The sequence below is a fragment of the Ictalurus furcatus genome, chromosome 5, assembly GCF_023375685.1.
Source record: "Ictalurus furcatus strain D&B chromosome 5, Billie_1.0, whole genome shotgun sequence".
NCBI lineage: Eukaryota > Metazoa > Chordata > Actinopteri > Siluriformes > Ictaluridae > Ictalurus > Ictalurus furcatus.
This window is the reverse complement of record NC_071259.1, coordinates 13,904,078-13,926,887: the sequence shown is the minus strand read 5'-3', so window position 1 is coordinate 13,926,887 and position 22,810 is coordinate 13,904,078. Positions and strand designations below refer to the sequence as shown.

The 22,810-nt window shown below is 42.3% G+C and overlaps 1 protein-coding gene across 2 annotated transcripts; it reads right to left on the bottom strand.

The window, feature by feature from the left end:
* Positions 1-5,821: 5,821 nt before the first annotated feature.
* Positions 5,822-12,434, bottom strand: LOC128607708 (uncharacterized). 2 transcript variants are annotated; one of them, XM_053624814.1, is made up of 3 exons: positions 12,156-12,434; positions 9,603-9,854; positions 5,822-6,257 (listed from the first exon to the last, which is right to left on the bottom strand). In XM_053624814.1, exons 1-3 carry the CDS (start codon positions 12,306-12,308, stop codon positions 6,237-6,239), a joined length of 426 nt encoding a protein of 141 aa, XP_053480789.1. In that variant the 5' UTR covers positions 12,309-12,434; the 3' UTR covers positions 5,822-6,236. The 2 variants fall into 2 exon arrangements, with proteins under 2 accessions (XP_053480789.1, XP_053480788.1); XM_053624813.1 differs by lacking the exon at positions 5,822-6,257 and having other exon boundaries at positions 9,384-9,854.
* Between the last annotated feature and the right edge of the window lie 10,376 nt (positions 12,435-22,810).

Sequence of the window (22,810 nt, the reverse complement as noted above, 5' to 3'; positions counted from 1 at the left end):
CTTTAAACGCACTAAGGCCATAAGCTAAGCTAATTGGCGCTTGTGATTTTGCGAACAGGGTTTTCCTGGGTTTTGGCACTACTGTAACAAACTTCAAAGCTGGCCAAGGAGGAGGCGAGAACCGGCTGAACCTATTTAATAATAAACAGAACATAAAACATACACACCAACTTAAGTCAAACAAAGTGCACATGTGTATGTGCCTCCCTCTGGCTTTATAACATCTTTATTAACAGCAGTCAAACAAAACACAGGAGACGCGGTCTTCACCAGGGAAACGAGAAACAGGACTCGTGGCATGAAACAAGAACAGGATATGGAGGAAAACCGCTTAGCATGCTAACGCATTCACTATCGTAGTCAAACATAAACGGAAAACACATCAGACGTTTGGTACAAACCATACAAACTATAATACTGCGCACAGTGCGCAGCCACCGAGGGGTTTAAATAGCCAACATAATCAAACTAAAGCATGGACACCTGGGGCAAATCAAAGACATACTCAAACGTAGGTCAATGTCTCAAGCAGGAAGCGAACGAACCAAAACAAAGTCACGTGTCCACTTAGACGCTGTGCCGCAGCGCCATATGCCGGTGGTGGCGTAACAGAACCCCCCTCCAACGGGGGTCCTGGGCCGCCATGAAAGCTGACACTCGCTGCCACGGAAAACGAGGCGGCCTCCGCCGGGCAACAGACTGGCGGAGCACCACCCCCAGCGGGATTGAAAGTCAGGGCGCTGCCCCCGGTGGCGCTGGAATGCTGGGCGCCTCCCCAGGCGGCACTGGGACGCTGGGCGCCCCCCGGTGGGACTGAACACTGGGTGCCGCCCCTGGCAGCACTGGAACGCTGGGCAGCATCCCCAGCAGCACTGGAACTCGGAGGGACCTCCTCGGCTGGGCAGGGCAGTGGGAGGGCCTCCTCAGCTGGGCTGGACAGCGGGACAGCTTCCTCGGCTGGGCAGTGCAGCGGGACGGCCTCCTCGGCTGGGCTGGACAGCGGGACAGCTTCCTTGGCTGGGCAGGGCAGCGGGACAGCTTCCTTGGCTGGGCAGGGCAGCGGGACAGCCTCCTCAGCTGGGCTGGATAGCGGGACAGCTTCCTCAGCTGGGCAGGACAGTAGGTCGGCTTCCTGCAGGACAGCTTCTTCGACGTGCAGGAGCTCCACAGCTGAGACTCCCTGTAGGCCTCAAGCTGTAGCTCTGAGGTCGCCATGTTGACCTTAGGTGGGAGCTCCACAGCTGAGGCCTCTCCATAGGCCTCACGCTGCAACTCTGAGGTCGCCATGTTGACCTCAGGCGGGAGCTCCACAGCTGAGGCCTCCCCGTAGGCCTCAGGCTGGAGCTCTGCTGTCGTCGTTGCCCGTCGTCGAGCATTGGAGCGGTCATGCTGCACGCGGGGGGGAACGACATCAGGCTGCTGCAGATGGAGGTTCTGAAGAGGGACTTCACCAGATTGATCGAGATGGTACGAAGCAGATCACCCACCACGAAGATCATCATTTCTGGACCTCATCCCACATACAGACGTGGAGCTGAAAAGTTCAGTAGACTTCTTGCTTTGAATGACTGGTTTAGTTTCTTGGTGTAATGAACAGAATCTGCTGTTTGTTAATAACTGGAATCTGTTCTGGGAGCGTCCTAGGTTGTTTCGTCCTGATGGCCTGCACCCCAGCAGCCTCGGAGCGGAACTGCTGTCAGACAACATCTCCAAGACGCTACACACCAAGTGACTGCCTACCGTAATTACATCTTCCTACAATAACATTTATCAAAATCAATGTTCAATTAATAGTTCAGCACTTGTAGTACATTCTATAGAGACTGTGTCTGTTCCCCGAGCTATACAAATACATCGAAAATTTCATAAAGTTTGTTTTAGTAACCTAACTAACATAAAATTAGATCATACCAAATGCACATCCAGCACCTTTGATCTGAAACTAGGATTATAATTGGTGGGTCCCTTCATGTGCCTGAGTAGTGGGTGGCATACTGCACCTTTCCTACAAATTTGGTGTTTATACGACTTTCACAGAGTTTTTCAGCACTATGTACATGCTTGGACTCAGGGGTGTTTCTAAGATTTGAAAACATCAGGGGATGAACCCAAAACATCAGGGGCTAATATCGTTATATATAAAATATTGTGTGTGTGTGTGTGTGTGCGCGCGCGTGTGTGTGTGTGTACCCGGTGTTGTCACAAGTTCACCTGCCTTCATTAAAAATAACTAGGCTATATTAAGATCTGTTTAATATATATGCAACAGTCGATGATAAACTAAATCTTGTGAAAAGGCTGTTGATCCTGTTGTATGCTGCATCTGTCAATTCACTCATGCAGTAACTGGCAAATATTGACCGTTCAATATGGCAAATGGTGATGAATCGTGGCATTAATAAAACTTTGCCAATGAGGCATCTATGTATATACAGTGGTGCTTGAAAGTTTGTGAACCCTTTAAAATTTTCTATATATCTGCATAAATATGACCTAAAACATGATCAGATTTTCACACAAGTCCTAAAAGTAGACACAGAGAACCCAATTAAACAAAGGAGACAAAAATATTATACATGGTCATTTATTTATTGAGGAAAATGCTCCAATTTTACATATCTGTGAATGGCAAAAGTATGTGAACCTCTAGGAATAGCAGTTAATTTGAAGGCTAAATTCAGGTGTTTTCAATAAATGGGATGAAAATCGGGTGTGAGTGGGCGACCCTATTTTATTTAAAGAAATGTGACCTATCAGAGTCTGATCTTCACAACACATTTGTGGAAGTGTATCATGGCATAACAGAGGAGATTGCTGCCCCCTGCAGTTTTCTTAATTACCCCTTGGACAAGCTAGAAGGCTATTGGAAAAATGCTTTGTGGACTGATGAGACCAAAATAGAATTTTTTGCTTAAATGAGAAGCGTTATGTTTGGAGAAAGGAAAACACTGCATTCCAGGATAAGAACCTTATCCCATTTATGAAACATGGTGGTGGTAGTATCTTAGTTTGGGCCTGTTTTGCTGCATCGGGGCCGGGACGGCTTGCCATCATTGATGGAACAATGAATTCTGATTTATATCAGTGAATTCTAAAGGAAAATGCCAGGACATCTGTCTGTGAGCTGAATCTCAAGAAAAAGTGGGTCATGCAGCAAGACAACGGCTCTAAACACACAAGTCATTCTACCAAAGCATGGTTAATGAAGAATAAAGTTAATGTTTTGGAATGGCCAAGTCAAAGTACTGACCTTAATCCAATAGAAATGTTATGGAAGGACCTACAGCAAGCAATTCAAGTGAGAAAAAACACCAACATCTCGCTGCTCTGTACTGAGGAATGGGCTAAAATTCTTTCAAGCCGATGTGCAGGACTGATCAGCAGTTACCAGAAATGTTTAGTTGCAGTTATTGCTGCACAAGGGGGTCACACCAGATACTGAAAGCAAAAGTTCACATACTTTTGCCTCTCAGAGACATGTCATATTAGATCATTTTCCTCAATAAATAAATGACCATGTATAATATTGTTGTTGGATTTGTTTAATTGGGTTCTCTTTATCTACTTTTAGGACTTTTCCCAACTGAAAAAATCAGCTAAAGCCAGCCTAGGCTGATTGGCTGGTCTTTGCTGGTTTAAGCTGGATGTAGCTGGTTTAAGCTGGACTCCCAGCCAAGCCAAGTTGGTCAAGCAGGTCTCCCAGCCTGGCCAAGTTGGTCAAGCAGGTCTCCCAGCCTGGCAAAGCTGGTGTTCAGATGGTTTTAAATGGTGGGTCAGCTGATTTCCTGGTCAAGCTGGTGTTCATCTTACCCATTTACTAATTAGATTGTTTTATTAATTCTATCTACTGATAAGGGTAATTACAAGGATAGTCAAGCAGGCTGGGTAGCATATCTTAACTACTTATTTCAGTTGTTAATAATCTAAAACATATCGGAAAATTCTACAACAAAATAATTAAACTGGATGCACAAATAAATTAGAACATAAAATCTGTAGCATGCTGTGAATCATATCAGATTAAATATTGTCTGAACAAATACATTCACCATAAGTTGTCTGACCAAATATAGTCAGCTTTTTTATTTAGAAAATTTCAGTATTCAGACTTGTACACAACTTACAAGTGAAACAGACATAGTCTTTATATAATAATAAATAACAACATTAGTATCACATGTAAATGTGAAGTACTTTCAGAACTGACCCCACCTATAATTTTTTTTCCCCATTTCTGTTTAATGTGACAAAAAAAAAAACTGTACAATATTTTAAGTAGACATAACATACATGATGCTTCCGGCTTTTGCAAATGTAATGAATTCTCGTAATGAATTCTTTTAATGAATTGCAAATGTAATGAATGAATTCATGCCACATGTGGAAAACAATGACTTTTACAGTAAATATGAAACTCAACTATTTCTGAGCTGTTTTTAAATACCTTATTGAACATGTTTGGACCTTGGGACTACTTCATTACCGAAAAGGAAATTAATAAGCTTCAGCAAGTCATCCAGTTGACAGCCAGTAATGTTATGTACAGCAGCATGACTCATTATCAACAGCAGAGCCTCTGCCTTTGACATTGAGCCTTTTGATTTTAGAATTGTGTCCATCCCTTTGTCTGTGGCAATTTTGTGAAGTGGATCGTCTGTCGGAGTTTGAACCTCACTTTCACTATCCGTGTCGTCAGATGTTGTATGTTCAGAAGACATGTTGAAAATGGGCTCATCTAATTCATCCAATCCAAATAAATCTGATAGTCTCACCCAAGAGAATTATGAAAAGACACTTAGCTTAGGATGGCACAGGACAAAGAACTCCATCCATCCATCTTCTATACCGCTTATCCTTTTCTTCAGGGTCACGGGGAACCTGGAGCCTATCCCAGGGAGCATCGGGCACAAGGCGGGGTACACCCTGGACAGGGTGGACAAAGAACTGTGTTTTAATATTTAGTGATTATTAATTTAATGTGAAATAACATTATTAGTACAGTAAACAATCTTAAATCTAAGCCTAATCAATGAGTACTATGTCATAAAAGTGCACATTAGTAAGACTCTCCCCGCTTTAAACAATACAAAAGCCAGTATGGTGTTTATTACATTTTTATTAATGATTTGGTGATTGCTACTCTATACAATGTAGCTACCTCTGAATCTGAAGAGAATGTATTTATATCCAAAGAGGACTCATTTGAACAGGTCTTGTCTGTGAGCAAAAGGGCTTTGTTTGACCCTGTAATGCCTTCCACCGTATAAATCATACACAACATGCAGTTAAAAATCTGTTACAGTGCAGTTGTTGGATTATTAGGTATGAAGGTATTATTGGGGCAAAACAACTGGCACCTGTAACAGTGGAATTTGTACTTGAATTTTTTTTTTCTCTCCCACAACACAACACAGCAGTTACAACTTCTCAAATTCTTCATTGCAGGTGCACTAATCCTATTCTACAAATGACAAAGCCTCTTCTACAAATAGGCTAGCAAATGAAGAAACACATACGCTCACATTTTTGCTATAGTTGCTGCAGTGAATATGGTTTGTGCTAGAAAAATATCCAAGAAAAATTTTATTTTTGAGAAAATATTCTACAGGTGTGTAACTCTCATTGCATGAATTCAAATACTAATCTGCACATACGCAAAATTTGTCTATGACACCACATTTTTTATAGGGGTGTGTGAATGTGTTTCTTCATTTGTGATTTGTAGAAGAGGATTTGTGATTTGTAGAATAGGATTAGTGCACCTGCAATTAAGATTTTGAGAAGGTGTAACTGTTGTGTTTGTGGGAGAGAGGAAAAAAAATCTACAAGTATAAATTCCACTGTCACAGGTGCTCAGTTGTTTTGCTCCAATAATACCTCATAATTAGTCACCCACTGTGACCCATCCATAATTGACGCTATATCTGAGTCTTAAGTCAAGTCATCTGGATCTTCAGAAGGGTACCATACCATGTCAGAAGGGGTCTGGTATGATTGTGAGCAGGTGTTTGTCCCTGATGGCTCTCCCACCTTTAAAGCAATATAAGGGCTTTAAAATTCTGTACTATTTTAACAGTGTAATGTTTATTACTCAAATTTCACAATTATGTTAATTGCATTTTAAATTGTTAGTTGGATAATTAATAAAAACATTTACCTCAAAAGCAGTCTTCTTCTTAAGTGTCTGCCTGGTTTTGACTGGTATTCTGGACACACTGGCAGGCTCTAGGTATTCTTTATATTTTCGTTTTTGGCATCTATACAGAAAATGTAACTGAATAAGCTGGAAAAAGTATTATAAATACAAGTTTAACAACGTAAAAGAATGAGGAAGTTATTAGTTGTAACATTTTTAAACAGGATGGGGTGATACCTTAACAGTGTGAGCATGAGCAGTACCCGTACTGAGGGTGTGAGGAGGGCTCTTTTTAAAATAACATTTTACCTCAAGCATGTTTGCGTATGTGCGACATTCGGACGGACACAAACATATCGTTCCCACAGAAGACATAATAAAAATTTATCCTACAAATTAACAGCAGGATATTTCGTATCTTGTTCGCTGGGAAAACTCATATTATAAAGCTCGGGTGCTTTTGATAAAAGGTAAGGTTTAATTTTTAGATAAAGTAAATTGGGCTTCGATTAATGTAAATTCAAATGCCTATTTGTGATGACTAGAAAGCTAGAAATGTACTTTGTAAGGATCTGGCTAGATCCTCATGGGTTGCTCAGGAAAGTTAATATAACTCAGCCGGACACAGAAGTGAAAGTGCTATTCTCCGTTTATTACAGTGAAGGATACCATAGGTTTATGCAGGGTTACAGGTCAGTCATTAGAAGAGGATTTAACCAAGTAAAACATCCCAAAAATGGTACCTTACATGAGACTGCGTGTCAGCACACAATGTCAAGGTCACAGAGAGACAGAGAGCAGGGTGGCGACCACACCCCCTGACCCCACATGACATCATCATAGCTGATCATTACATATCCCCCCCAATTAAAACAAGGGCTGTCCTAAGGCCGTAACACAAAGGAAACTTAACAGTGCCTAGGTGCCTGTGTGACAGCTGACATAATTAGGACTACAGAAAGCAGTACCATTAATCACGCCTTTGCCCGTTCCACGTAACTACAGTCCAACATTCTGCAAAAAGAACAGCATTTCTTTTTTTTTTTCCAATTAACATTTTCAGAACTTCACATTGTTTGAAATAATAACATAACATCAAAACCTCAAGGTACACAGGCATTAACAGTATTTCAAAAACAAAGCAGTATGTCACAGTACCCAATTAAGAAATGTATACTTCTGTAAAACAATAGACTGCCAAACCAATAAGGCCTTCACAGACACAGCATTTAAAAATAAATAAATAAATAAAACGGAATAAGACCAGAGAATGAGAAAACTGAAAACATATCACTTCAATATTCAAATAGAGGAGCAAAATAAGGATTTGTCCACCTGTTAACCTCCCAGTTACAGGTAACCCATGGTGTGTGGCTAGGGCGAAGGGCGTATGAGTGAGTTTCTGTGTGAGTGGGATGTGTATGCATATGTTTGTGGTAAGGTACTTCTGCATGCCTAGGGCCAAGGGCGTATGAATGTGTTCCCGTGTGCACAGTCTGTGGGTGAGTGAGGCGCACATCAGTGTGAGGTAAGACAAAGTCAGGGTGTGTGGACACAGGCGTATTGTCCGAGGGAGCCTGCACCACCACTGGCTTTAGGTAGCCCGCCGGCTTCTGGTTGGTCGGCTTGGACAGCTGGCAGGTTGCACAGGACAGTACATACTTCTTAACATAACCCCCATACCTGGCCAGTAGACCCGCTTCTGTAAGCAACCAAGAGTCTTGGTTACACCCAAGTGGCTATCAATGGGGTGATCATGTAAGTATTTCAGCAGAGTGCCCCTCAGAGCTTCTGGCACATAGAAGCGTAGATCCTTGTGTGGATGAAGCCGGCAGGAAGTCCTCTTGTCCATAAAGTAAACCAGCCCAACCTGAATACCGAAGTCTGGCGAATCCACACAGGAGCCGCTCACCAAGTCAGTATATATTGATATAGACTGGCCGAGCCAGGTCTGTGGACAACCTCAAAGTCAAAGTCCTGCAGTCGCGAGCACCATCGAGCCAGTCGTCCTGAGGGGGAGGGCCTTGTCATCAGCCACCTCAAGCTATTGTTGTCCGTCACCACTGTGACACTAGAGACCTCAATGTACGGACAAAAATGTTCCAGAGCCCAAATTACCCCCAGGCACTCCTTCTCTGAAGTGGAATATGGGTGTTCCGACTTGTGCAGGGTACGGCTTGCAAAAGCAATAGCCCTCTCTAAGCCATCCTCAACAGTCTGGGTCAATGCGGCACCAAGGCCCACATCACAGGCATCCGTGTGTACTGCAAAAGGCTTCTCAAAGTCAGGCAAAATTAGTACTGGGGCACTGATTAGTTGTTTTTTTTTTAAATAATCAAAAGACACCTGGCAGTCAGTGGACCACACAAATGGGGCATCCTCCCTCATGAGGGCAATCATCGGCTCGGCAATACGGGCATAGCCCGAGATGAACCTACAGTAGTAACTTGTCATTCCTAGGAATTGTAGCACATTTTTAGCTGTCTTCGGTGTGGGAAACTGTTTAATAGCAGCCACCTTACCCTCGTCAGGGCCAAGGCCTTCTGGTGTCACCAGTTACGCTAGTAGCTAGTACCAGTTACCAAAGTAGCGTAACTTTGGTGTACAAAAATGGCACTTAGCCAGCTTCAAGGAAAGGCCTGCATCTGCCAAACGCCCTAACACACTGGCGAGGTCTTCCAGGTGCTGGTCGAAGGTCGGTGAGGCGACCACAATGTCGTCCAGATACACCATACAGCAGTTGTGGGTGAGCCCTGCCAATACAGTATTCATCAATCTTTGAAATGTTGCAGGTCCATTTGATAACCCGAAAGGCATAACTTTAAACTGATAGAGCCCTTTGTGTGACACGAAAGCTGTCTTTGGTTTTGCGCCTGGGGCCACTGACACTAGCCAGTAACCTCGTGTAAGGTCCAGCGTGGAAATAAATCTACCACGTGCCAAAAAATCCAGAAAGTCATCCACTCTCGGAAGTGGGTAGGAGTCCTTCACTGTATATTTGTTCACTTTCCTAAAGTCTACACAAAATCTTACATTTACACATACATTTATTCATTTAGCAGACGCTTTTATCCAAAGCGACTTAAATTTGAGAAAAATACAAGCAAAGCGATATATCAAGCAGAGAACAATACAAGTAGTGCTACCATACAAGATCCATTAATTGAGTTCCAGAAGAAGCAAAGTGCACAGAGTAGAGGTGTAAGTGCAAAAAATTTATTCCCTCATCCAGACCGAGATGTCCGACAAGCAAGCAGAGATGCGTGCAGAGACAGATGGATCGTCAGGCTGGAAGGACAAATAGAGCTGAGTGTCATCAGCATAGCAATGATATGAGAAGCCATGAGACTCAATTACCTGCCCTAGAGATGTAGTGTAGATAGAAAAGGAGTGGACCCAGAACTGACCCCTGTGGAATGCCAGTTGTGAGTTGCTGAGTTTCAGAAATACCTCCCCTCCATGATACCTTGAAGGATCTGTCAGAGAGATAGGTTTCCACCCGGCGCAGAACCGTTCCAGTGATGCCCAGGCTGGAGAGAGTTGACAGGAGGATCTGATGGTTCATAGTGTCGAAAGCAGCAGAGAGGTCAAGTAGGATGAGGACAGATGATCTAGAGGTTGCTCTTGCTAGTCGTAAGGCTTCAGTGTCGGAAAGCAGAGCAGTCTCCATGGAGTGATTGCTCTTGAAGCCAGACTGCTTGGTGTCCAGGAGGTTGTTCTGTGTGAGAAAATTGGAGAGTTGATTAAAAACCGCTCGTTCAAGAGTTTTGGAAAGAAAAGGGAGGAGGGAAACAGGTCTGTAGTTGTCAACTACAGCAGGGTTAAGTGATGGTTTTTTAAGCAGTGGGGTAACCCAGGCCTGCTTAAATGAGGTAGGGTATTTGCCAGTGGAGAGGGATGTGTTAAAGATGTGTGTGAGTGCAGGTAATAGTGTGGGAGAGATGGACTGAAGAAGGTGAGAAGGGATAGGGTCAAGAGGACAGGTTGTAGGATGGCTAGAGAGGAGGAGTTTAGAGACATCAGTCTCTGAGAGGGGAGAGAAGGAAGTCAGTTGGGAGTTACATGGAGGAGGAGCCGGTCTATGCATGTCTGGGGTTGAGAACTGATTCTTGATTGATGTAACCTTGTTGGAAAAGAAAGTGGCAAAGTCATCTGCAGTGAGAGAGGTAGGGGAAGGGGGAGGAGGGGGACAGAGAAGAGAGGAAAAGGTTTTGAAGAGAGTGCGGGTGTTGGGAGAACTACCAATCTTCTCTTGGTAGTATGTGGCTTTAACAATGGAGATGCTACTGGAAAAAGAGGAGAGAGGTGTCTGGTAATTGGTTAGGTCAGTTGGGTTGTGTTGTGGATAAAAAATGTCATAAAATAAACATAAGGGAGACCTAGCATCCAGCAAAGGGGAGAGGAAGGACTGACGACGGGCACCTAGACACATAGAAGCGGGATTAGGCGGACATTGACAAATTGGAATTACACTTTAAAGATCTTTAAGAGCAGTAGTAGTCAAAAAAGTCAAAAAGAGATATACGAGCTGAGCTGAGGAGTGCTAACACACACACACACACACACACACACACACACACACGCTCGTACAGTCAAGGGCAGGCAAGTAGACATAACACACACACACACACACACACACACACACACACACTCTCCCTCTCACACACTTACTACAATAACTTTATAAGAATAATAAAAAGGAATATTAAGATATTTTAAGGGTAATATCTTATAATAATAATATATATACTCTTTATAAAAACCAGAATAATAGGATATGTGGGACAGTAGAAGGGTAATATAATGATATTATGAAGTAGGAAGTACAGTAAACCGTGTTTTCAAGCAGTATAACTATATATAAAATAGAGATATAGAGCAAATATGAAAATAAATTATAAACTAGAAATGCAGGCTCGCAAGGAAGGCCTTAAATTTAAGAAAGAACCATGAGGAGCCATTTATAAGGGTGGCTGAGTCAAGCTGCCCCCCCGTGAGATAACAATAAGACCAAGGTCACTCTAGATTGTTTAGTCTTGTCCACTTTCTATTTTACGGGTTATTCAAATTCTCTGGTTTCTGATTCTCTGTGTAATTCAAAACTCTGGTTTCTGGTTCTCTGTGTAATTCAAAACTCTGGTTTCTGATTCTCTGTGTAATTCAAAACTCTGGTTTCTGGTTCTCTGTGTAATTCAAAACTCTGGGTTTTTATTTTCCGGGTTATTAGAAATGCCTGGGTTCTGATTTTATGTGTAAATTAAAACCCCTGGTTTCAATTCTATGTGTAAGTGAAATAGCCCTTTTCTGGAACATAAGAGTAAGGTAAATGAGCTCTTTTTTAACCCTATTGGTAGTGAGATCATAGTCTTCTTGAAACATATGGGTTATTTAGTGTGTAAGTACAGTATAAATACTGGAGCTTAAGCTCAGGGTATTGGGATCACCTCTGAGAATTCTCATCGGTGTGGATCTCGTGTGGTGGAACGGAACAGTAAAGCTGGACCCTTGCTTCTTCTCACTAACGGCTGGTGTCTTTTTTTCTATCTCCAACTGGGCTCAGAGGTAGATGTGAGTATTGGCTTCTAAGTTGAATTTTAAATGTTTTTGGGTAATAGGCTAAATTTGAGCCAACAGTTGTTAGATTTGCGCCATTTCCTTTCAGATGCTCTTAGTTTGGCCCGGTTGTTACGCAGAGCTTCTGAGAGCCAAGGGCTAGAGGGTGATATGTGAGCAGGTCTGGAGGTTAGGGGGCAGATGCTGTCAAGAGAAGATGTTAGGGTGGAACATAGCATGTCAGTTGCGGTGTTTAAGTCAAGTGAGGAGAGGTGGCTATCAGAGGGAAGTAAGGTTGTGACAACGTAGGAGAGATGTGAGGGGGAAAGGGAGCGAAGACTGCGACAAGAAGAGATAGAGGGTGGAGACAGTGAAGGGGGTGAGGGGAGAGAAATAGAGAACTGGATAAAGAAATGGTCAGAGCTGTGGAGAGGAGTAATGAGAAGATTGTGTGTGGTGCAATTACGTGTGAGGTTGAGGTCGAGCTGTTTGCCGGCTTTGTGGGTTTCTGGTGTGATGAACTGCTTGAGGATCTTGGATCTGTGCCTGGCTTTTCGACTATCACAATTGGAGAGGCCCAGGGCCCTGAAGAAGGCTCAATAATGCCATCCTCCAACATTCTGGAAATCTGCTCCTCGATAATCTTTCTTTTTGCAGGTGAAGCACAGTAGGGAGGAAGACACACTGGCTTTGCAGTCCCAGTGTCTACTGTGTGCTCATCCAGTGAAGTATGTCCAAGCTTTGCCCCAAAAAGATGAACAAAGTCTCCCAATAGGTGTGCCAGTTTTTTCTTGTCCGCTGAAGGCAGGGCTGCTTGTTCCACCACTGGACCAAGATCGGTCTGGACATCCTTAAAGGTGAGGCTATCTACGTGGCCCTCCAAATCATCAAACTCCAGCAAGCTTAGGTCTGGCGCTGAGGTGGCATTATCTCCCAATTTAACGCTTCCTGTGGCTGGGTGGATGTGGATGTCAGCCTGAATCATAAAATCTGTCCCTAAGAGAATGGGACAAGACAGGTCCGGTATCACGGCAAAGCGGTGAGTAAACGGTTGCTCCAGTAGTTGAACAGGTAGCCACACAACACCAGATGGGGTGCATTGTTTTGAGTCCGCCAACTTAAGCGGGGAAAAATTCCAAGGAAGAACGACATCTCCTTCTATCCCACATTTAAGAAGGGTGAATGGATGGTGTTGTGGATAAAAATGACATAAAATAAACATGAGGGAGACCTAGTATGAGTAATGTGTAATTTTATTGATAATTCACAGGACTGGTGGGTGCGTAATCTTGAGGAGAGCGGTAGGGGGAAGGAAATGGGGTGTGTCCTGGGGACATGGGATAGTCAGCAAAGGTGAAATAAGGAGACCACTGAGAGTAGGGCGGACTGACAGGTGAGAAGAGGGAAGAATGGTCAGATTCAAATCCAGCCCCTCCAGTAAAGGAGAGAAGGAAAAATGACGGGCACCTAGACACACAGAAGCGGTATTAGGCGGATATTGACGAATTGGATTCACACTTTAAGAGTAACACACTATGGTTTATTAGTCAAAAAGTCAAAAAGAAGTATAAGAGCTGAGGAGTGCAAACACACACACCCACTCTCGTACAGTCAAGGGCGGGCATGTAGACATAACACACACACACACACACACACTCTCTCTGTCTCTCTCTCTCTCTCTCACATAATACTATAACTTTATAAGAATAATAAAAAGGAATATTAAGATATTATAAGGGTAATATCTTATAATAATAATATATATACTCTTTATAAAAAACAGAATAGGATATGTAGGACAGTAGAAGGGTAATATAATGATATTATGAAGCAGGAAGTACAGTAAACCGTTTTTCAAGCAGTATAACTACATATAAAATAGAGATATAGAGCAAATATGAAAATAAATTATAAACTAGAAATACAGAACAATGTAACTTACTCGTAAGTCAGATGGTGAAGATTCTTGTCTCGCAAGGAAGGCCGTAATTTTAAGAGAAAACCATGAGGAGCCATTTATAAGGGTAGCTGAGTCAAGCTGCCCCCCCCCGCGAGATAATAGTAAGACCAAGGTCACTCTAGATTGTTTTGTCTCTCCACTTTTGATTCTATGGGTTATTCGAAAACCCTTGGTTTTGATTCTATGGGTTATTCGAAAACCCTTGGTTTTGATTCTATGTGTAATTTGAAAACCCCTGGTTTTGATTCTAGGTGTAATTTGAAAACACCTGGTTTTATTCTATGTGTAAGTTGAAAAGCCCTGTTTTTTGAGCTATTGGTAAGTGGAATAGCCTTTTTTTTTAACATAATAGTAAGGTAGATGAGCTCTTTTTTAACCCTATTGGTATTGATATCATAGTCTTCTTGAAACATATGGGTTATTTACTGTGTAAATACAGTATAAATACTGGAGCTTAAGCTCAGGGTATCAGATCACTTCTGAGAATTCTCATCGGTGTGGATCTCGTGTGGTGGAACAGAACGATAAATCTAGACCCTTGCTTCTTCTCACTCACGGCTGGTGTCTTTTTTTTCTATCTCCAACTGGGCTCAGAGGTAGATGTGAGTATTGGCTTCTATGTTGAATTTTAAGTGTTTTTGGGTAATAGGCTAAATTTGAGCCAGCAATGGACTGCTGAAATGGATGCGCCTGTATCCAGGGTCGCCTTCAGTGAAACCTGATTGACGACCACCACTGCCATCAGTGGAGTATTCTTTGACCTCATTGGGCTGTTTTGCACCAAATTAACTGTGTGTGAACTCAGTCTGCTGTCTGTTGTGCACTGGTCCCTGACTCCGTTCTCTGCTTACCCTCACGAGCCCTTTGAAACCTACGAGGCCAAGCACCAGTCCCACCTCTAGTGACCTCAGAAGTACCTGGGGTCTCCTGGCCTATCTTAGAAACTACAGCTACCCCTTCGGTGGGTTCAGCACTACCACTCTGCCTATTTTTCCTACAGTTCCCACAACTGCGTGTGGTGACCCCCGGAGTCAAACATTTGTAGCAGTACAGGTCCTGGCGAGGAGGTGTCGGGGAAATGGTGGCTCTACTAGAAGAAACAGGCCTAATGCAGCATGTAGCTCATGGGCGGTCAGCAGTAGCTCTGTTAAAGTTGTAGGTGCGGTAGCATGAAGGGCTAGTCTATACTGATCAGAGATGCCGGCAGATTACTTCAATCTGTTCTCGCTCAGAGGGCAGTTGCTTTAGTCGCTTGAACTCAGTCACTAGGCGAGCTACAAAAGTGGGGAGTGGCTCATTTGAAGTCTGAACTCTGTTCAAAATCCCTCTCCAGGTTTTCTCTACATTGTCTGTAGGCAGGAAGGCCTGTCGAAAGAGATCTGAGAAATGCTCCCATGAGAGTAGGTGAGGCTGCATGGCAGAATACCACTTCCGGGGCTCCTTTCCAAATAACCTTGTCAACTCAAGGAAGAACTGAGTGTCAGATAAACCAAGCGTTGTCTTGTACAAAGAAACAGACTGAATCCATTCTTCTGGGTCAAGAGATTTACCCCCATCAAACACGGGTGGCATAAGTCCAGGGAGACGGGCTGAATGAACAGCAGGTGTCAGTGGATGTAACAGCCCAGTGTGGCTAGTGAGAGTGTGTGTAACCGGGGTTGAGCTAAATACAGGGTAGGCATTAGAGGCTTGTCCCTGTGTCTGTTGAGAAGTCTGATGGTCTTGGTTGGTGTGGCTAGCGAGTGTGCACGTTGCAGGGGTAAGTATAGGGTGTGTCCTTGTGTCCTGTCTATGTGAATGCTGAGAAGTCAGATCTTCTAACTGCTGCAGCAAGCTGTGTTGTAAGTCAACAGACATACTAAATGCCGATGTCAGTGTGTCTACCTGTCGTTGCAACTTATCTACCTGAGCAGCAAGACGCTGAACTATGAAAGACCCACCATCCAAAATTTCAGGCGAAACCAAACTACCCTCATCATTACCACCTCCATATGTGAATATGTCAAAACGCTTAGCCATTGCAAAAGTTGAGTAAGAAATGTGGTTATACTCTTGCAGAACACCCTATCAATAATTAAATGAGAAGGGGAAAAAATGCTTAACATTAGTTAACATTAAAATCAATAAGAGAATGTATCTCAACGGACAGCAGTGATGATCCTAAGACACATATATAGAAGAAAAAAATATATGCATGTATATATACATGTATCCCAAAATACCCAGTCACTGCATGTACTCCCAATAGCAACAGATAACCTTAAATCCAACAGTAACAGTTTAAATGAATGGGTGTTCACTTTTTTTTTTCCTTCAACCGACACCTACGTATTAAAAACACGGTGCATTTTTCTCTGCCCACGAAGTGCTACTTAGCTCGTTTGTCCATAGAATCCAGACACAAAAGTCCTGCCTTGTCCTCTCCTCCACTATGCAGGCCAGAAGTAGGCGGAGCTCACTGAAGTGTGTCGAATCAGTCAATCAAAAACGTGCCTTTCCTTTTCCAACGTCCTTGACTTGCATGCACGGGTCTCTGACGATGCCGCTGCACACAATTTCTCACAGCAAAGCCACACAAGCAAAAGTCACAAAAAGGTCTCTTATCTCTTCTTTTCCCTTTAAGAAAAAAAAGTAAAAACTCGGAAACACGCAGAAAAACAACGAGGGAAATTCCCTTCGAAAAACGTAGATGGCAACAGTTAGAAAACCTATAGTGGCAAAAAAAAAATATATATCCCACGGGTTTTCTCCTCCTGTTGAGACTTCGGTGGTTGCTAGTTTATCCCGCTAGCATGCGTGCCAGCCAACTAAAAGTCCAGTACGAATTAAACTTCGCTTATAGTTCACTTGCCTTATGAGCATCGAGTACGAAAGCCATATTTAAAGTTCACTCACTCTCTGGTGTCCAAACTTTCTTTCCGAGGATGTTCATTCACAGTTCGGGCGCCAATTGTAAGGATCCGGCTAGATCCTCATGGGTTGCTCAGGAAAGTTAATATAACTCAGCCGGACACAGAAGTGAAAGTGCTATTCTCCGTTTATTACAGTGAAGGATACCATATGTTTACGCAGGGTTACAAGTCAGACATTAGAAGAGGATTTAACCGAGTAAAACATCCCAAAAACGGTATCTTACATGAGACCGCGTGTCAGCACACAATGTCAAGGTCACAGAGAAAGACAGAGCAGGGCGACGACCACGCCCCGACCCCACATGACATCAGCATAGCTGATCATTACAACTTACATTAATTTTGGTTCATTTGACCAATCCCAGAGACCCATGAAGAGATTTAGGAGGAATTAGCCAACCCTTCCAAACAGATAAGAATTGCAAAAATCTTTAGTCATGATGACGAGGATGAAACAGCAACCGCAAAAGGAAAAGGAGCACTGAAGAAGAAATGTGTATATGTTAAGAACTTACTTTGGTTAAGCATTTTGAACTAGTTATGTGTCGTTCATGAACGATTCGTTCATTTTGAATGAATCTTTAATATGACTCGGGAACAACGAGTTATCTCGGAGAGTGATTCATTTATTGTTGACCGCGCATGTGCTCTAACATTCCCATAGGTTCTGTACAGGATACAGAAATGATTAGTTCACGTCTTGAGTCTTCGGGTGAAGTGAATTTAAATATACAAATTTTGGGAGACCCCATTACTCAATTAAATTGAGGAAACGAGTTTACTCAATTGAGTACAGTCAACTTGTTAGGGATTTCAGTGTGTGAAAATGACACCCATTTATTGAGACGTATGCTTTCTCGCCTAGCGCTCATCATCTACTGACATACGATTCGCACTCTTTTGGATCGTTTCGTAATTAATTGTTCTGAATCCAACTCACTTTGCAGTTCATCCGAATCGCTCCAGTTTATAGTCTGACTATAAAATAAGTCAAAACTCATTATCAAACTCGATAGGATCCTAACAGCACGTTGCACCGTTATGATGTGGTAAGAGGGGTTTGAATTCGGAGTTCGATGGAGTAGGCCGCGAAATTGGAGGCTCCTGCTGATTTCAATTAAAATTGTAATTAATTTGCGCTTTAAGGTCATACAATAGATTTTGACTTATTGTATTCCGTTTCTTTGTTTGCACTTTTAACTTTGTGGCACGTTAAAATGTCTGAAAAGAACACGAAAAGCCGTAGTAGCATTCAGACACAACTGAGGCCTAGTGTGCGCGACGAGAGCGAGTCCCCTTCTTCCCCTGAATCCGCATCACCGAGCGGTGACCCTGACTTCGCCGCACTCAGGCTTGAGTTACTGGCTTCACTGAGGAAGGACATTGCTGAAATTTTTAAAAAGGAGCTCCAGGAGCTCCAGGACACTCTCGGGGATGCGCTGTCTACTATCCAGCTTTACCTGCAGGCCGTGAAAACACAGCTGGCTAGTGATAAAGTTGCTACCGATGCTACCATATCAACACTGAAAGGTACTGTTGTGGAAATGGAGCACGCTCTCTCCGGTTGCACCGATGACATAGCTCACATGAAGAATACTATCGAGTCTCTCACTGCAACCGTGACTCAATTAGAGAATAAATGTGAGGATTTGGAGTTGAGGTCACGGCGCAATAACGTTAGGATAGTCGGAGTTCCAGAGGGCGCTGACACATGTACAACTGCTGCTGTAGCGGCCTTGTTAAAGGAGGCGTTTGGTCTGGAGAAGGAGCCGGTTTTGGACCGGTCCCACCGGACCCTTCAGCCAAAGCCTAAGCCTGGTGAGCGACCATGAGCTACTGTGTGCACATTCCACTATCACAGTGATTGTGTTGACATTTTACGCCGTGCGAGAGAGCTCCAATGGATTAAAGCGTGGGATTTGACCATCTCCGTTTTCCCTGACTACACAGCCAAGATAGCCTGGGCTCGAGCTGCATTTAACGAGGTTCGGCGTCAACTTCGTAGTATTGAGGGCGCTTACTATGGAATTCTTCACCCAGCTCTGCTTTGCATTACATATAACGGTGTCCAGAAGGACTTTATTTCAGCGGAGGAAGCAGGAGACTATGTTAAACTCTTGATATCGGGGTGAACTGCATCACCTACACAGCGGCGTCTTTTTCGCTCTTCTTTTATTTTTTGCACTCGCCTTCCAGCTCTACAGTATTCGGATTTTTACTGAAGATATTGTCATTGCATTACTTCGCCTAGATTTTGTATACTCACTCCTCTTAAATCTACTTCTGTATTAATGTGGTTCTCTGTTTTGATGCTCTGACTGGGTTAGAGTTTCTGTATATTTAATTTTATTAGTGTTTTTTCCTCGGCTTTATGTGCTACACTGTCATATTATTTGTTACATGTCTAAAAGTTAAGGACATTAAATTTGTTATTGTGCGCAGACTGTTTATCAGACTTGAGGTCAGTAGGGGCCTTTTCTCTTACTGGAAATTTTTGTTTAGGTAATTTTGTTGGTTAGTTCAGCTTACTCTCCGAGTTGTTTTCACATTGTGGACAACTTTTGGTTATTGTGGGAAACACTGCTGTCTCCTTTGTTTTATGGAGACTTTGGGTGTGTGTGTGTTTGGGGGATTGTTGGGGGGAGGGGGACGGGGAGGAGGTCCCACTTAGGCTCTAATTGGCTATTTATATCCCTATGGTTTACTTTATTTAAATGGTTAGTAGTAATATGGTTCCCAGCATACCTGGGACAGGCATGCCTTTAAGATTTATTAGTTGGAACGTCAGAGGTATGGGTAATCCTGTCAAGAGATCTAAGGTTTTTACCCATTTGAAACGTTTAAACTCTGATATAGTATTTTTTACAGGAGACTCGCCTACATATTAAAGATAATCATAGGTTACATTGCCCTTGGGTGAGTCTTCTACTCGAACTTTAATTCCAAGGCAAGAGGGGTCACTATTTTAATTGGCAAAAGGTCACAGTTTTCCTCCACTAACGTTATTGCTGATGTGAACGGTAGATATATTATAGTTGCTGGTACTCTAATGCAAAGACAGGTGTTGTTGGTAAATGTATACGCTCCAAACTTTGATGACGTGGAATTTGCTAATAGATTGTTGAGCAATCTCCCTTTCTTAAATACTCACCTGTTGATTTTCAGGGGAGATTTAAACTGTGTTTTTGACCCAAACTTAGATTGGTCTAATCCCCGTTCTCTGAATCAATCTGCTATGTCTAAAACATTTTCCGATTTTATGTGTCAGAACGGTCTCGTTGATCCCTGGAGATCCCGTAACCCCTCTCTTAAAAAGTTTTCTTTCTTCTCCCAGGTGCATCATTCCTATTCGAGGATTGATTATTTTTTTATAGACAGCACTCTTGATTCTTGTGTAGTTTCTTCTGACTATCTGGGTATTGTCATTTCTGATCACGCACCTCTACAATTAGATATTCATCTTTCTATTTATAAACGTAGCCCACCGCCTTGGGGATTTAATTCTCTTCTTTTGGCAGACAGTGAATTCTGTGAGTTCATTTCCACTTCTATTGATGACTTTCTTTTCTTCAATCAGAATGACTCCACCTCTTATTCATTGTTATGGGAGACACTTAAATCCTATATTAGAGGGCAGATTATTTTTTACTCCACTCTCTGTAATAAAAAACGCACTGCTAGGGTTAATGAACTTACATCTGCGATCATTAACCTCGATCAGAGATATGCATTGAACCCCTCTCCAGAACTTCTTAAACAGCGTCTCGACTTACAGGCAGAATTTAATCTTATTTCGACTAAAGAAGCGGAACGCTTGTTGTTACGTACTCGTGGTTCATACTATGAACATGGCGACAAGCCGAGTCGTTTACTGGCACATCAGCTACGGCGACAGGCCACTTCCCATCTCATACCTAGTATTAAAAACACTTATAATATTGTCACTACAGATCCCATGGAAATTAATACTACTTTTAAATCGTTTTACTCTTCGCTTTATAAATACGAATTTCCTATAGACAATACTAAAGTGAATGCATTTCTTCAAAACCTTTGTAACCCTGTTATTGATTCGAATACTGCCATGCAACTGGACTCCCCACTCTCTCTTGAAGAAATTTTAAATTCAGTTAAAACTATGCATTCTAACAAAGCTCCTGGCCTGGACGGGTTTCCAATTGAATTTTTTAAAATTAGCTCCATTGCTTTTGGAAATGTTCAACAAATCCTTGGAATGTGGGTCTTTGCTTTCAACTCTGACACAAGCCACGATAGCTCGCCTTCTTAAGGAGGGTAAGGATCCAACCTCCTGTGGTTGTTATAGACCGCTGTCTCTGCTTAATGCAAATGTAAAGGTGTTGGCGAAAGTAATGGCATCTCGTTTAGAGAATGTACTCCCTTATGTTATGTCTGAAGAGCAGAACGGTTTTATAAAGGGACGTCAATTGTTTTTCACTACCCATACACTCTTTAATATAATTTATTCAAAGCATTCGGCTGAGCTTCCTGAGATTGTGATTTCTTTAGATGCTGAAAAAGCATTTGATAGGGTTGAGTGGGAGTATTTGTTTGCAGTCTTGAAGAAGTTCAGATTTGGGGATAAGTTTATTTCTTGGATTAGCCTCCTTTACTCATCCCCTAAAGCCAGGGTTCAGACAAACGATATTTATTCGGATTATTTTGCTCTCGGACGTGGGTGTCGCCAAGGCTGTCCTTTATCACCTCTGCTTTTTGCTGTTGCTATCAAGCCTCTGTCTATCGCATTAAGATCTTCTCCCTTGTTTAAAGGAATAGTTCAATACGGTGTAGAATACAAATTGTCGCTATATGCTGATGATTTGTTATTGTATGTAACCGATCCTATTGTCTCTATGCCTGCTGTCTTGGGTGTTCTGGAGACCTTCGGTGTTGTCTATGGTTATAAATTAAACTTGTACAAAAGCAACTGTTTTCCCGTCAATACTGCAGCATTTTCTCTCCAACAGTCAGATCTACCTTTTCGATTTAGTCAGTCAGGGTTTAAATACCTAGGTGTCAACGTGACACGTTCTTTATCTAATCTTTTATCAGCTAATTTCACTCCCCTTATCTCAAAAGTTAAATCCAACATTCAGAGTTGAGGTAACTTACCCCCTTTCTCTAATTGGCAGGATCAATGTCGTCAAAATGAATATATTACCGAAGTTTCATTTCTTGTTCCGGCAAGTTCCTCTTTTTCTGCCAAAATCATTCTTCGATTCATTGGATAAGATAATTAGTACTTTTATTTGGGGTGGGAAGCCACCAAGGGTTTGTAAATCTTTATTGCACATATGTAGACTTAGTGAAGGACTTGCATTACCCAATTTTCAATTCTATTACTGGGCTGCGCACATCCATAAACTTTGCTACTGGGTTAAATCTCCTGGATCTTCTTGGTGTAAATTAGAACTATCTTCTTGTAGGGAATCCTCTTTACCTGCTTTACTTTATTCCCCTCTACCTACAAAACTCTCCCTATATACTGATAATCAAGTTGTCCTCAACACACTTAAGACTTGGTATCAATTTAGACGGCGCTTTAAATTTGAAGGTACATCCTCTTTGGGTCCTTTAGACAACAACCATCTATTTCCTCCATCATGTTTGGACTCCACATTTTCAGTGTGGTATGACAAGGGCATTAAACAAGTTAGAAATCTGTATGCCAATGGTGTTTTTGATAGCTTTGCCAATCTGTCATCTACTTATGACCTCCCTGTGACGCATCTCTTTCGTTATTTTCAAATTCGGAATTTCGTTTCTAGATGTTTATCTGATTTCCCCTCTGCGCCTCCTGAACAGGCTTGGGAAAGCTTGTTTTCAAACAATCCACATCAGACTGGAATGATGGGGGGGGGGGTTTCGGTGTTTGTACTTTTTAATTTTGTTTTCCTTTGTTAGTATAAAAAGAAAAAAACTGTGAATGATTGTTGCTGTGTGTTAGTCAGTTTGTTTTTCTTCTCAATAAAATATTTGGGGGAAAAAAAAGAGAAATGTTCAGCATAAATGTTCAGCATAAATAATCAGCAGAAATGTTCAGCAGAAATGTTCAGAGGAAATGTTCAGCAGAAATGTTCACTAGAAATGTTCACTAGAAATGTTCAGCAGAAATGTTCAGTAGAAATGTCCAGCAGAAATGTCCAGCAGAAATGTTTAGTAGAAATGTTTAGTAGAAATGTTCAGCAGAAATGTTTATTCATTCTTTTTTTTTTGACTCGCCATTGCCCC

Excerpts from the sequence above, each read along its gene's own strand:
- LOC128607708 (XM_053624813.1), bottom strand. The coding sequence starts at position 12,308 with ATGTTGGAGGATGGCATTATTGAGCCTTCTTCAGGGCCCTGGGCCTCT. Across the intron at positions 9,855-12,155 it reads GCTCGACCTCAACCTCACAC|AACAACCTCCTGGACACCAA; the intron begins GTAATTGCACCA and ends TTTCTCACACAG.